The 14067-nt window shown below is 39.0% G+C and overlaps 1 protein-coding gene across 9 annotated transcripts in view; it reads right to left on the bottom strand.

The window, feature by feature from the left end:
* OXR1 (oxidation resistance 1) overlaps nucleotides 1-14067 on the bottom strand; it is a 226676-nt gene that overhangs the window by 54899 nt on the left and 157710 nt on the right. For 7 of the 9 annotated variants that reach the window (XR_004748580.1, XM_035319106.1, XM_035319109.1 and 4 more), the window contains 3 exons: nucleotides 8868-8950; nucleotides 1461-1568; nucleotides 240-359 (listed from right to left, as the gene is read on the bottom strand). Coding sequence is in view for 8 of the 9 variants with exons in the window: in XM_035319106.1 (XP_035174997.1) it covers nucleotides 240-359; nucleotides 1461-1568; nucleotides 8868-8950 (311 nt within the window). In the remaining variant the exon portion in view is untranslated. The remainder of the gene's footprint in view (nucleotides 1-239; nucleotides 360-1460; nucleotides 1569-8867; nucleotides 8951-14067) is intronic. The other 2 variants (XM_035319111.1, XM_035319112.1) reach the window with 1 other exon arrangement.

Genomic DNA, 14067 nt, shown 5'->3' with positions numbered 1-14067 from the left:
AACTCTCACTCAATAATCAGACCCTTAATGAAACAGACTTATTTCTTCATTCTGTTTAATGGAACTAAAGAGAAGTGTCTTTTTTTTTTTTTTTGTAAAAGATATTATTTTGCTTTCAGCTCCAGGTATTATAAAGTACTTTCTTCCAAAATGAGTGAATACTTTAAGAAGAAAGCATAACATTTGTAACATTCATCTCATAAGTGAAAATTATTTTCAAGGACATCAGATATACCTACATTTATTGTAGCCTTGTCAAACTCTGCTTCTGAAGATGTAGGTGATAGGGGACTTATAGGACTTAGAGAGGGGGAGCTGTCCACACTAGAAATGTAGTCTGGGTCAGGAACATACAAAATCTATAAAGAAGATATAATGTAGTTAGAAGTTATGCTTTCGAAGTTTAACTTACACCTGAAATAATGAGAAATCTATTTGTCATGCTTTCTCAAAACAAGCTATACAGAGTTATTTTTGCTCCAGATAATTATAATAGAGATTATGAATTCAGGGAATAATAATAATAATAATAATAATAATAATAAAAGTCTCAATTTTAGCTTTCAAAATTTTCAAATATTATCTCAAAATATGAGTGAAATTTAGTTATAACTGAGAAAATATTCAGATAGAAAGTTTTAGAAATATATTGCATGTCAGAAATGCCCAAGAAAGTATTTATGGAAAGCCTGCCTGATTTCTCTTGCTATCATTCTACTATCTGAGCAATCAAGAAACAGAATTGGGAAGAAGTTTATAGACATGTTCTAGGATTCTTTCAAATACAGGGCTTATACCAAATGGTGTCATCGACTTCTTTTCAGGCCTGTCTTTGAAAGAAGGGAGAAGCAAAGGCTAGGGGAAAAGTAAATATAAATAAAGAAAAAGGTGTAAGCAACAGTAACCTAGAAATAAAGAAAGAGATAAATAACAATAGTTCATATACCTCCAATAAAAAGACTGGAAGTTTTTAGGGTGGCACGGAAACATTATTTAATTTATTAAGTAGACTTGCAGGCAGTATCATGCAGTCAGAAATGCTGTTTGTAAGCTGTACTCTGAATTGACCTCTGAGCAAGAGATTGTAAACAGCCTACTGTATTTGCAAAATAGCAATTTAGATTCTACCCAAGTGTTATTGTATCATTACGTATATTTCGTTTCTTTAAAAGTCCCTCAATTTTACTTAGGAGAGAGGCAGTTTCAATAGTTGTTCCTTTTTTTTGGAAGCTATTAATAATCAGATGAAGCTCATAAACTAGAGAGGAATCATAGAATGGTTTGGGTTGGAAGGTAACTTAAAGATCATCTAATCCAAACCACCAAATGAAGAAGCCTTTTACAAAGCCAAGAGGAAAGACAGCAAGAGAGGTACTTTAACACTTTTCCTGGTAAAGATGAGAAATATGGGGAAAAAAAAAGTCTTTGCTGAATAAGTAACATACATAATATAATAGTACCTGTCCAGGAACGACTGCTCTGGAGAAAAGCTTATTTAACTGAACCAGTTCATTGGGTGTTGTATCAAATTTCAAGGCAATACTGTTTAAAGTATCTCTTGATTCCACCTGTATCAATTGGGGAAAAAAAAAAGAAAAACAAAAACAAACCTGTAAACAGTTAGTTCAAATAGTGGTTTATAAATTTTAATTTTACGTAGATTTACAGAGATTTTCATAAACTTTTTATCTTTGCCCCCCAAAAATAACTATCTCCTGAATGTTAGTCTACTGCAAACCTGTACAAGGACACCTGCCTTCCCACCCAGTTTCCAGATGGTCAAAAGGGTTGGTCGCACATGTTGGGCTGCAGCTCAGACATGGCATCAGAAATCCTTGTCTGTAAATTCATTGCTGGGTACCACGGGACATACACACCATCAACTCATTTCACAGAACCTCACAGCCTCTCTCTTCAGCTTCTTTTCTCCATTCCCCATTTAGAGAAAAGTTGAAACAAATCTCCATAACTGTTAACACTATTCTCCTATTGAAACAAACTTCTGTTAATCTGATTTTCAAGCAAAAATCATCACTTATATCAAAAATAAAGCAAAACAGGTCAACTAGTATGACAACAGATGGAATATACACTTTATGGAGTAGGTGATTTCTGAGTAAGGGTTTTTGCAAGCTCTTCTCACTCCTACACCTCCTCCCCATCTCCCAAAACATATTCAATATGAACTAATTAGAAGAAAGTGGGGGTAGATTTTTATTTTGAAATCTATCCATGAATTAAGGAATTCATAGGAAGTGTTTAAGAACAATGATAATCATATGACAAGAAAGCATGCAAGTAAAAAGTCTCAACGACCCTGGGCTTCAATAACCACTGTATCAGGGAACTAATCTCCTATCAGTTAAGGAAAGATAAAGCAGTTTAAACAAAGTCATACTTGTGGGTCTAAACACAGGGTACAACTATAAAAATTCCACTAACTCCAGTCTTAATGTCTTCTCATTCGTCCCTGAGCTTACATCTGCATGATATATACCTCTAATACTCACTATTTATATGGAATACATTAATTATTCACAGGCTAAGCTTTCCTTCCATTTCTGGTCTATTCACTGAAGTTTAAATTATCTTTACAGCTATGGAAAATAATGCTTTCTCCTCTAAGTTCTCTCCTTAAAAAACAAACAAAACGAACAAAGTTTTCAAAGGGTAGGAAGGTAAAGGGGGGGGAAGACAAAACCACCTTTTCCTTTCTATTATGTTCTATATAGAACTGTTTTGAAAAAGCACACGTATATTGTTAGCTGACTGCATATCTGTTTGGATATGCATCTCCTGCTCTTCATGCTCTTCCTTAAAGATATGAAGAGCACTATGTCTTGCATGCCCCGTCAACTGGTGCTAGATCTAAAAGATAAATATCCTTCACTTCTGCTTGAATGAATGAGCTGGGGCAGAAAAACTGGGGATGAGTAGGAAGGAAAGGTCACAGAGCATACACGTTTTTAATAGCTTTTGGTTTGACAGTAGCTCCACCCTATACACACAGTAAGACAGGAAAATATGTTTGGAACTGAGAGACCAAAGTACTCTATTTCAGTAATGATACTGCAGTGTTTCAGGGAATCACATAATGGTTTGGGTTGGAAGGGACCTTAAGGCCCACCCAGTTCCAGCCCCCTGCCATGGGCAGGGACACCTCCCACCAGACCAGGTTGCCCAAAGCCCCATCCAGCCTGGCCTTGAGCACCTCCAGGGATCCACAGCTTCTCTGGGCAACCTATGCCAGTGCCTCACCACCCTCTGAGTGAAGAATTTCCTCCTAACATCTAATCTAAATCTCCCCTCTTTTAGTTTAAAGCCATTCCCCCTTGCCCTATCCCTACACCCCCTGACAAAGAGTCCCTCCCCAGCTTTCCTGCAGCCCCCTTTTAGGTACTGGAAGCTCCGCTATAGGTTCTGCCTGGAGCCTTCTCCAGGCTGAATAAGTATGTAAGTAGCAAAGTATATACTGGGTTAGTCTGCTTCCAACCACGGTCTATTTTGGACTGTTCCAGTTAAATTACCATATTCTACATAGCATAACACAATGCTTAATGGTAACCAGTGTAATATCAAAAGACACATGCATTCTTCACAGAAGCTGTAAACATTTTGCCTGAAATGCAAGTATACATAATTTAATTTAGTGTTAAATATTTAATCCCCCAATATTAACACATACATTTTATTAACATTGTGAGAATAGCTGGTAAATACAGTTCCTATCTACTGCAAAGCAAAAGTAGCATATAAACTGTTAAATAATTGTTCCTCAAAACACATTTCCCCCTTGAATGTTCCAGAGCTTAAAACTGAACAGAACACTAATCCCAAAATAAAGGGTATTTCTTAAGTTCTTAACTTTTTAAAGTTATGTCATGTTAGCAAACACATGTTGACAGTACAGGAATTAAAAAAGCATAACTGACAGATATAAAGGAACAAACAATATCCTTTAAATAGGGAAGCAAGTTGTCCTGTAACAAGTGCTAGAAACATCATGTACTTTGCAGACTATCATGCTTCAAGTGAAAACAGGGGTCGGTTTGGGATACTAATATATTTAACACAAGTGGGAGTCAAATAATACTGGAATACTAGAATAACATGGACATTATTTTTTTGTAAATGTGCATGTCAGCCTAAATTCACTAAAATGAGTGGTTATTGCCAAAGAAATGGCAATTAACTATTTTGGAATAACTTCTGTGTTATGATGATTCTTTGAATTGGAAGCCATTAAGGTACACAAAGCAGCAAACACCTCTCTATCAGTATTTCATGCCTGAAAGGACCACTGTACCACAGCAGTTCAGTACTAGATGATCACATAGTTATGGGTAAGTCACAATATTCTCATATGCCACTTTTAATTGATACTAAGGCAGAAAACTAGAGAAAAACCTAACCAGACCAGGTATTTATTACTTACTCCATAGACTACAACAAAACTGACAGCCAAATCACAAAGTATAGCACTGTTTCCATCAGAAGTTCTACATTTTACAGGTTTGCTGAAACTGCTAAATGAGATTCAAAACTTTGTCTAATTCTGAAGTTTGCTTTCACATCACTGTTGGAGGAAAACTTAGTTGTTAAGTAGATATTCCGTGGGTATCACTTAATGAAAATATTTGAAATTTTAGACTAACATTAATATGTCAAAATATTTAGTTTCAAAACAACACTTAAGCCTGCTAAGAGTGCATCCATTCTTCTCAGCTTTCAGAAAGCAGACCGGCTGGTGAGATCGCTAAGCAAGTGAAGGTGTTTATCTTCAAATCATGATCATGAGAAAGGCAAACATAACTGAGCTTCCTTTTCTTATCTAGTTTTAAGGTTTGCACAGGTGAATCTAAACACTACATTAAGTTTATTGGTGCTGGTCTCTGAACTTCCGTCTACTTACCCAATTCTTGGGTTTTCTGCCATTAAAATAAATAAATAAATAAATAAATAAATCTAAACATCTAAAAGCTAAAAGAATAACTGTGGAGAAGAGTAGTTTAAGAACTGTGCTGGGTCTGGCTGGGGTGGAGTTAACTTTCCCTGCAGCAGCTCATACAGGGCTGTGCTCTGCACGTATAGCTAGAACAGCAGTGGTATCACACTGGTGTTGTGCCTGCTGCTGAGCAGTGCTGGCACAGCATCAGGACTCTCTCTAACGCTCCCAGAGCCGGCAGGCTGGGGGTGGGCAAGAGGTGAGGAAGGAACATCACCAGGGCAGCTGACCTAAACCGACCAAAGGGATATTCCATACCATGTGGTGTCACATTCAGCAATAAAAGGTGGAAAAGGGGAAGGGGATCTTGTTGTGAGGAGGTCTGTCCTCCTGAACAACTGCTATGTGTATTGAGGCCCTGCTTCCCAGGACATGACCAAACATCATTTGTTGTTGGGAAGTAGGGAGTAATTGTTTTTTCCACTTTGCTTCCAACACACTCTCCGCTTCTACATGCTTCTCCCCGCCCCCCACCCTTTCTTTTCCCTTTAATTAAATTATCCTTATCTCAACCCATGAGCATTTTTCTTTCCAGCATACTTTCTCCTCCCACCTCTTCTTTTAAGGAGGGGGAGTGAGAGAGCAGTTGTGGAGGAGCTCTGCTGCCCAGCAGGGTAAAACCAGCAGAATAACTAACAGGCGAAGAAACTCCCCACCGCATGCCACAGCCACCCACAAGCTTTTCTAATCCTTTTCCCCCTCTCTCTCTTAAATCAATACTGGAGGAAAGGGGAAAAAAAACAAATTCCTTCTTTCCCAGGAGAAAAAAAAATAAAAAAGCTTTCTGTACATTGTGCCTAGCTATTCAAACACTATTCTGAATATTAATATTCAAATATTTCCATAAGCATTCTTAAAGTCCTATGCTTCATCATCATGGGAAAGTTTCCCCTTCTAAGGGAAGAGAGGGAAGATGAACAATGGTTAAATTGTTTCATGATTTTACTGAGCAGCAAGATGAGTTCAAATACAAATAAAACCCTGATAAAAAACAACAACTACTGACACATGAAAACATTTTTTCCCCTAGAAACAGTCTGAAATGGAATTAAGCGGGCTAGCTGGTACCTTGAAGTGGCTCAGTACATATGAATTGGAGTTGCTACTTCAATATATCAATTCAGGTATAAAGACTGAAAGATATTGATTAATGAAAATCCAAACCTAAGAATCATTTATTTAGGACTGCATGAGACTGAACACACACAAACCCCATTTCGTACAATAACTTTTGCTATTAAAGGTCTTATTTTAAAGTGTAAGTAGCTCTCCTATAGACAGTAGCGAGAGCTTCTCATCATCAACTCTCTATGAAGTTATACAACAAAAGGCCTTTTTCTGTAGCTTCTTCTTATGTGGTCACTTACATACGTACAAAAAGCAAGAGACACTTAAGATCCAAGTAGTCCATCGCACTTCTCCAGTAACAGCCCAATTCAAACCATCCCGTCCCATATGAGCAGAGGTACCTCCTGTTACAGAGCACTACTCGTATTCAGGTTTGCCACACAAGTACCAGTAGACAAATGGCTTCAGTCACCCTGACTAAGGTTCTAGCTGCTTTCATTTCTGTAAGATTAACAGTTGTCAAAGTTATTTAAAAGTCTTATTTAAAATCAGGGATTCTACTGATATTTGAATGAACCATCATTGCAACTTTACAACTGAAGTTCGTTTGTTCTTCCATTAAAGTTATACATTTTTACATATCAATCAGAGCGCAAAAATTTGTTTCATGCAATATTTCAGGGCTAGTTGTCCAAGAACCAGAAAGCAAAACAATAGTTTAAGAAAATGAGAAGGAGCTAACAAAACTAGAGACGGAAAGACCAGGAAGAGAGGTGAGGACAAAGGAGAGAAGAGGACACAACAACTTTGACTGGTGTTGTACCCAAACCTTTGGCAATATCAGATTATCATTACATCAACTAATTCTTAATAGGCCTAATTTCTGTAACATGTAACATCAGGAAGTAGAACTTTAAAATACTATAAGAGCAACTCCAAACATCATTTTAAAGTGAGACAGAAGATACAACAGATGAAGCAACACATCATTATGATGTACATTTTCCAAATCCCCCCAGACTGTATAAAAGATTATGAGAGCAGCAAGTACAGAGAAATCAGACGAGAACATAACCCTAGCCTTGAAATGAAGCATCAAGAGGAAAAAAAAAAAAAAAAAAAAAAAACTAAAATTCCTAAGTATGTAGGAGTCTAAACAGGATGTAAAGGCTAATGATGGCAATAAAATAGCTGTACCAGAAAATATAACCTTGAGCACTCTAAGCTACCCCACAACAGAAGACAAAATTCACAATTACTCTAGAAAGGTATTAGCACACACTGACCACTTCTCCACTCTCAAAAAAAGCATGTTCATCAAATCATTACAGCAATTAAACCCACATGAATACTCAGAACTTCAGTCTAGCAAGCTTGCTTCTGTTTAATGGTCACCATAAAAGCACTTGCCATCCACAACCCTTGAGCTAAGAAAGGATCAGAATTTCCTCCTAGTTTTACCTAAAGAAGCAGACTTCATAAGCCACTGCAGTTTTGTTCTCAGCATACAGAACAACTGGTTTCTAACTAAAATGAACCAAAGAGTAATGAGTATCTAGAGATAGGACTTAGCACTAAGTAACTGGGAAATGATCACTTCAGAAGTCCAGCAGTTCAGTGGTGAGAACAGACTTGCACGGCCTTCATTAATTGGTAGCAGGTTCTTCTCATGATCTGGACCACGTACGCTTATCTCTTATTTCAGAAGAGGAGCACATCCTTAATCCCCCAGAGAGCTGAACAAACCAAAACCACATTTGCTTTACTATTTTTCAGTGGCTGGAATTCAAACAGCAGAAATTTGTTTTGAATTTCAGCTTAAAGAAAGCCTTTATTATAGGCTAGAATTCAGTTCTCAGTAAGAGGCAAGCTAATGAAATTCATCTCGCTTCAATACACATATCCTGTGCCTCTCCCCAGATTAGTATCACAGCCTTCTTAGCAGTTAAGCCATTTAGCTTAATGTAACATTAAGAGTTAAGTCTTCCCCATCTCTAATTCTTGAAATAAGAACACCAAGAGATCAAGTACAGACATTTATAGAAGTTCTTATTTTTATTTTATCCTGTCCAGTTTCAAAAGCATTCAAAAATAACTACGATAGGCTTCCCTGTTTTAATGTTAACCTTATAAACATTATTTAAAGGCTTATTTATATTTCCACTATATAGCACAAGACAGATACTTCTCACTTCAGTTTCCCTTAGTAACCATAAATGTGAAAAGCTGACTGCAGCACAGTTTGAGGGTCATTTCAAGAACAGAACAGGCAGAGAAAGGCTCCATTTTCAGATACTGCTGGAAGAACAGATCTATACTGTAGAAGGTATAGATATATGAAATTTATTAGAAGGCGGCTGGAAGGTCAGTATCAAGATATAGCCAACCCTCCCCCACCCCTGCATTCTGTTTTTTCTCCTAATGTCAATAGTTTATTAGCAATGCTGAAAGCAGGCAACTTGCACATGATTTTATAATTAATGCTATTTACTATTTCTAACTAGTTATGTAAAACTGAATCATTCAACACATTGATTAGCTTGGTAGTAGTAGTATTTTTTAGTTTTGGCTTGTTTTATTTTTGAAGAAAGCAGGTAACTTAAAGAAGTATTATAAAAGAATTAATCAAGTAGTACTAGCTGTCTAATTGCTGATTTCATTTGTTAAAATAAGCCAGATATACCAAATTATAAGATTAAAGGTAATGCACATCACTGTTTTGCTTATATTTAGTACTGAAAGTAATTCTGCACTTGCTTTGCAATGACAATCTAATAATCAAACAGCAACTTACAGAATATTCAATAGTCCCTTTAGGCTTTTGAAAAGACATTCGTCGCCCATCTTTCTTGTCTGGGGTCTTCTTCTGGCCAGTGTCTGAAAAAAATTGAGGCAATGTGCGTGTTAAATTCATTTTCCTCTCTCAGTACTGTCACAGGCTGCTGACTACAGCCCCGTGGGCAGACATCTAATTCACCAGTTACACAGCTTGCTCTCTAACAGCCAGCCAGCTGCTAGAATAACGACTTCATTCCCCTGCAATGCTTTAAGAATCTGACCAATATAAGCCGCTGATAACTGAGAATCAATTAACTGCGTAAGTACTTGCTAGTAACCAGGAAGCTATTAATGAAGGAAGACTAAATAGGTGACCTACCCTATCAGGCAAGCAGCATTTCTGGAACTACTGTTTTTAATTGGTTTTCTATTGCACTCAGTCTGCTTTTGTCGAGAGGGGAGATGATCTAGTGTTCCCTGTGTGTACGAACTAATCAGCTTTTTTTTAAGCTAAATGGTGTTTGGTAAGTACAGAGTATTTAAAGCTTCTGTGTAAAACAAATGGAAGTCATACTTCAGAATTATCCTGTTTGTGGCAAACGTGAAGTACATACACCCTGTGCATAAATAGTAAGATTCTAGATAACACAAGTTGAAAGCTATTCTTTTTATTGGCACATCTTATTTTGATGACCTCCACTTCATAAGCTAATCAACAATTTGTACCTGAAGTAGCTTCTATTTTTTTAATAATCTGCTTGATATATTTATGATAAAGACAGTGTGTGTAATCACGTGATTCAACAAGAAGCATTCAATACTACGTCTTCATAATGAGTTTTTAATACATCCATCTATAGACGCGTCTTGAGACAAATCTCTTAACTTACAACTCTGTCACAAGGTCTCCACCTTCAACAGTTAAACATCTGCTGTTAAGAAGTCCAAAATATTTACACGAGGCGTTATGTTTCCACACCACACTGGCATTAGTTACTGTTGTTTTGATACAAACTGATGGTACCATAACTGAATATATTCAGTTGAATATTTCAAGCAAATTGGACATAAGAAAAACTTTACAAAATATGTTCTTTTCAAACACCTTCACATGCAAAAATTGAGAGCAGAAAGCATGCTTTATGTTTACATAAGCTGAGGTAATATGTAAGCTTGCTACAAATTTACAGCAGCTTCTACTGTATCACTACTTTTAATTAGCATCCTGACAGCAACACAGGAAAAAAGATTAGAAGAATGCTTGTATGAATTTAAACTCCCAGCCCCACAAGTTTCTGCATAGGTAGCTGAAACTATCAGGATATGAGAAAAAAATACACAAGTTATATAGAAAGTTCTGCAGTGCGAGAAAATATCAAAGATCTAACACCTCAGCAATTATCTTACACTGCAACCCTGGGCAAGCTGTAGAAGGCAAGAATAGTAGTGATTTCTAGCCAACAACGTAAGTACTTTCCTGGGGTGTTCTTCCTACAAGGGAATATACATTGGACTAATTCTACATTTTTATGTATATTAAAAAGCAAGTCTGCACAAGAGTGCTCCCATACCCGTAAGACAAAATTTGATATATAGATTATATTATAAGTTTTAATAGCTATAAACAATAATCGAGATGTTAAGCCTATTTTTAAACACTCTCTAGAAATTCTGAGTCTGAAAGCTGTAGCTCTGCATCCTGCCATCTTCATCCAACCCATTAAAAGGCATTTCTTCCCTAATTTACTAATTGCAGATTTAAAAATAAAAAATACCTAAAAGAAACCTTCATTACTGATGATATTAAAAACTTTTAAAGATGCCACAAATGTCTCCAAGGGAAGTTAAGTCAACCAGTAATGAGTAAAATACACTGGAAGTTGCATCTAGAATGACAGCATACAACATTTTCATCTTCCAGGTCAAACATTTCTTTTGTGAGAGTTTCTACCCAACCTTGCAGTACAAGGTGCTTCCTTGTCAAGCTGCTGAAGACTGCAAGGCCATTAGACTTACGGCTGTTCTGTGTTTTCCAATCTTATCAAAACTTTGCCAGCAGCATAATCGTTTCTTGCCCCAGCAGGCTGGTTCAAATACTCTTACACAAAAGTCAAAGGATGCACTGGAAGACAGACTGAACTCATTCCGGATCCCAAAGAGGCCTTACCTTATACACGGAACAGGCCTCTATTAGAACAAGCAGGTTCTCTCAGCCCCCATCATTAGCTAGAAATACAGAAATCCCATACTATAACTTACATATATACTTCATTTGTATATACCTCCCTTCCAAAATTAGGTTTCCTTTCTCTTCTTTCTAGCTTGTGCATGTAAGTGTCTAAAGAGTTTTCAGACAAGTGCCACTCAGGAGGTCAAGTTAAGTTATTCTCCCCCCCTTCTGGCAAGGGAATAGAAGAATAAAGCCTTGCTCAGCTAATGAGCTCTGTTCCTTTTGCCAGAAATAAAGCAGAAAGGCAATTCCTTTCCAGAGCAGATGGATCCACTGTGCATTATATTCACAACATTTCAGGAAAATACCGGTAACCGGGGGGAGGGAAGGAGCCTATCGGAGGCACATGTAAGGAAAGCAGATCCCAGGAGAACTCCCACCACTAGGCACCCAGAGGCTCACAATCTACAATTTTATTTCCCCTTCTGTGCCTAACACATAACTCCTTCCCATCCATCAGTATCTGCTTTGATTCTTTCCCTCTGATAGCATTATTCCCTCCTCGTTATGTGGATACAAGAGGCAAACACTTCACATCCTACTTTGACCCAAGTCCCCTGGGTCAAGAGGAGATGGATGCAGGCAGTGCTGAGCTACGTGTGTGCTCACCCCACAGCCAGCCAAGGACATAGTGAAACTCCCAGCCTCTGCCCACACCAAGCACTTGAGCTGTCTGTTCTTTGAGAATTTGTGCATGTCACCAAGAGCATCAGAAACAAAACCGGGAAGTATTTTAGTTGTGAAAATGGGTCAGAGTAGCAGGGACATGCATTCTAGTTCCCTGGTGGTACACTATAAAGCCTCCAGCAATCTTGCTGAATGAAAGTAAACTCATCTTCCAGCCATCCTTGTATTCCTAGTGTGCTAGGAAACATGGGAAAGCCAACACAACTGTCAGCATAGGAGGCAGTGGTCTGAGAAGACCTCAGCAGCAGTGGGAATCACTCTTTCATTTTAATTATGTGAACACTTCGTGTTCTCAGACCACAGGTATAAGAAGAGACCAACACCACTGATCATGCTGTGTCACATGGGACCTCAAGAGGCAGCCTAAATGTGTTTAACAAGTGGCTTTGTGGTGCTATGTTAGCAGGTCTGTAGCCATGCTATTTCAGACAAACAAGATAAGACACCGTGTAATGTCCAAGTTGATGCTTTAATTCTGAATTACCAATTAGTAGGACTGGGCCTCTACAACAGCTTGATACCCTGAAGAGAAAGAGCACATCAGAGCCATGAGTACCAACAGAATACTTGAACTGCGTACAACTTCAAAGACTACAACTAGTAAGGTATAGAATACAGCATTTAAAGTGACACCAAAACAACATTTTGTCTGAATGCTGGATGCAAGCACATAGAAAGAGATGAGATTAGTGGAGCATTGTAGTGGGGTAATGTGGCAAGGTTTTGGTAACAGGAGGCTGCAGGGGTGGCCTCTGCGAAAAGAATCCAGCAGCTTCCCCATGGTAGGTAAGGGCCAGTTTCAGACAGTTCCAAAAGGGACCCACCACTACCTAAAGCCAGGCCAATAAGTAATGTTGTTTGCTTTTCTGTGAGAGCAGATTTAAGAACAGAAGAAAAAAAAAAAACTGCTGTGCCACAGCAGCTGGGAGAGTGAGAAGTGAGAACAGCCCTGCAGCCCCCAAGGTGAGTGCCGCAGGAGGGCAGGAGGTGCTCCAGGCACACAGCAGCAGTTTCCCTGCAGCCTGTGGAGAGGCCCCTGGTGGAGCAGGCTGTCCCCCTGCAGCCCATGGGTCCCACATGGAGCAGATCTCCACGCTGCAGCCCGTGGAGGAGCCCCCGGTGGAGCAGGTGGATGTGGCCTGGAGGAGGCTGCGGCCCATGGAGAGCCCCCACAGGAGCAGGCCCCGGGCCGGAGCTGCAGCCCGTGGAGAGGAGCCCACGCAGGAGCAGGGGTCTGGGGGGAGCTGCCGCCCGTGGGGGACCCGTGCTGGAGCAGTTTGCTCCTGGGGGATGGACCCCGTGGTATAGAGCCGTGTGGGAGCAGTGCTTGAAGAGCTGCTGCCTGTGGGCAGCCCCCGCAGGCTCAGTTCGGGAAGGACGGCATCCTGTGGGAGGGAGCCCATGTGGGGCAGGGTTAGAGATGGACCACAGCTCCCATTCCCGTGCACCACTCAAGGTGGGGAGGAGGTGGAAGAGGGTGGATGGGGAGGTATGTTTTTAGATTTTCTCCCCTTCTCACATCTATCTTGTTAGTAATTGGCAATAAATGTTGCTAGTCTCCCTGTGCTGAGTCTGTTTTGCCCATGACAATAGTTGAGTGATGTCCCTGTCCTTATCTCAAGCCTTGAGTCCTTTCCATTGTATTTTCTCCACTTTTCCTGCTGAGAAGGGGGAGAGAGGGAGTGGTTGTTGTGGAGCTCAGCTGCACACCTGAGTAAGACCACCACAAGCATAAGAACTGTTACCTCACCATCAGCAGAACTAGAATAAGAGTCCTGCTTTCTAACTTATTTATACAAATTAGGAAAGGGGTTTTTAGGAACAGAGCTTTTGATGAGGCACCTTGTATCTTATAATATGTAATAGTAGCATAATTCATACAATATTCAAAGACAACCTAAGCTGAATTCCAACATTTACATGTGGCTTCTACTAATTGCCTCTGTAAGGCCCCTCACTGTTGAATTTTGGTTGACTGAAAGTACTTTCCATGTGGCACTGTTTCAAATCAGTATGACAAGGGTGGCATTTCTCATTTCTTAAACCATCTGCCCTGGCTTGCAAACTTCCCATTTTCAGTTTTCATGCTTCTGGCACATCCTTTGGACTTCTTGCAGTAAGTGCTGATAAGGAGAACAAGATTTGAACCAAGAAACAATGCAATGAAATATACCAAAGAATTGCTTACAGATATCTTCAAGTTCTCCATGGAGTAAAATGTATTAATCTTTCTTTACTCCATTGATTTTCTGCAATATCTAAAATAAACACAAATTCTAGTTTTATATTTTAAATAGCT

The sequence above is a fragment of the Oxyura jamaicensis genome, chromosome 2 (genome assembly GCF_011077185.1).
Source record: "Oxyura jamaicensis isolate SHBP4307 breed ruddy duck chromosome 2, BPBGC_Ojam_1.0, whole genome shotgun sequence".
Lineage (NCBI taxonomy): Eukaryota > Metazoa > Chordata > Aves > Anseriformes > Anatidae > Oxyura > Oxyura jamaicensis.
Note: the sequence above shows the minus strand (reverse complement) of the source record. Positions and strands in the feature narration are given on the sequence as shown.